Below are 1,220 nucleotides of genomic sequence, written 5' to 3'. Positions count from 1 at the left end.
GGGGGGGGGGGGTACTACCACAGTACCACCCAGCCTTTCAAAGTCGAAATCAGTATGAATATATTCTTCCGATTTTCACAATATAAATTAAATGACGTTTTTATAAAATAACGTTTATAATACCTCAAACTCATGTTATCTAAATTATTAATTACAGGCAGAATCTTGGAAGATTGTAAAAAGCTACATTGAAGAAAAGCACACAGATAGTGTAAATATCAGAAAATATCTTTCCACTCCACTCTCTACCTCCATCCATAAACCGCTAGTCTATATATTAGCGAGTGGGTTTCTGAAAAGTCATTAGTTTCCATCTACGAAATTCTAAAGTAATCAGTTTTATCTTTACATAAACAGAAAATGAAACTTCTTTTTTGTGTTGGTGTTCTTGTCATCATGCTTTTTTCCAATTATATTAGTAAGTATAATAATACTAATAATTATTATTTCAATACTTGGCTTAGACAAAATATAAATTATTTTTTTCCAAAATATTTTTCTACTGGAACAATTTACTTTCCCGTCATGTTTCAGAGTTCAAATATTTTTCTGTAAATTTAATTTACGAGACTTTCCCTAAATGCCCGATCACCAATGATTCACTTCAGATATTTAATTCTGCGCTTTTACTTTTTTGCAGAAATATCATCAGGTATGCGACGTTACGAAGGTCCGCCTAGAGTCCCTATATCTCGAAATCCTGATCAACAAGTAAATCACGAAAATAGACCTAATTTTCAACAAAATAATCCATATATCCAAAACAATCAGCTAACTCAAGTGCCCCAAATAATCCCGGCCACTAAATCCCTAGATCTAGCAGCGCATGAAGCCCTGTATCAAAAATATTATGCCAATTATCCTCAACCTCCACAAGAGAAAGATAATGCAGCTTACACTTTGTTTAAACAACATTTTGGTGATCATTCACCTCCAGCTAATCAGGTTAATCCTTTAGCTTCTGTACCTCGCAATAGCCGACTTTGAATGAATTTTTCTTAGTTCCAACTTCGAAATTTCCCTGGAAAATTGTTTTTAGACATAGTGTATCTGTTTACGTTACACTCGTTGCTATTTTTAACAACCTTCTAATTCAAACATTTATGTTCTTTGTGTAAAACAGTTTGAAATACAAACATTATTTACTGAATATATTGTATTAATGCTATTTTCTTTTCAATCAATTTTTTAAATTCTCATCAGAGAAGGTATTAGATTTA

The 1,220-nt window shown here is 32.0% G+C and overlaps 1 protein-coding gene across 1 annotated transcript; it reads left to right on the top strand.

Annotated features, from left to right (window-relative positions):
- Positions 1 to 250: 250 nt before the first annotated feature.
- LOC117170324 lies at positions 251 to 1,011 on the top strand. The gene is made up of 2 exons (XM_033357035.1): positions 251 to 418; positions 641 to 1,011. Exons 1-2 carry the CDS (start codon positions 361 to 363, stop codon positions 985 to 987), a joined length of 405 nt encoding a protein of 134 aa, XP_033212926.1. The 5' UTR covers positions 251 to 360; the 3' UTR covers positions 988 to 1,011.
- Positions 1,012 to 1,220: the final 209 nt, after the last annotated feature.

The sequence above is a fragment of the Belonocnema kinseyi genome, chromosome 3 (genome assembly GCF_010883055.1).
Source record: "Belonocnema kinseyi isolate 2016_QV_RU_SX_M_011 chromosome 3, B_treatae_v1, whole genome shotgun sequence".
In the NCBI taxonomy this organism is placed as follows: Eukaryota; Metazoa; Arthropoda; class Insecta; order Hymenoptera; family Cynipidae; genus Belonocnema; species Belonocnema kinseyi.
Note: the sequence above shows the minus strand (reverse complement) of the source record. Positions and strands in the feature narration are given on the sequence as shown.

What these genes read in the sequence shown, in the direction of transcription:
- LOC117170324 (XM_033357035.1), top strand. Translation starts at nt 361, where the DNA reads ATGAAACTTCTTTTTTGTGTTGGTGTTCTTGTCATCATGCTTTTTTCC. An exon ending in GCTTTTTTCCAATTATATTA is followed by an intron (nt 419 to 640) that starts GTAAGTATAATA and finishes ACTTTTTTGCAG; the next exon opens with AAATATCATCAGGTATGCGA.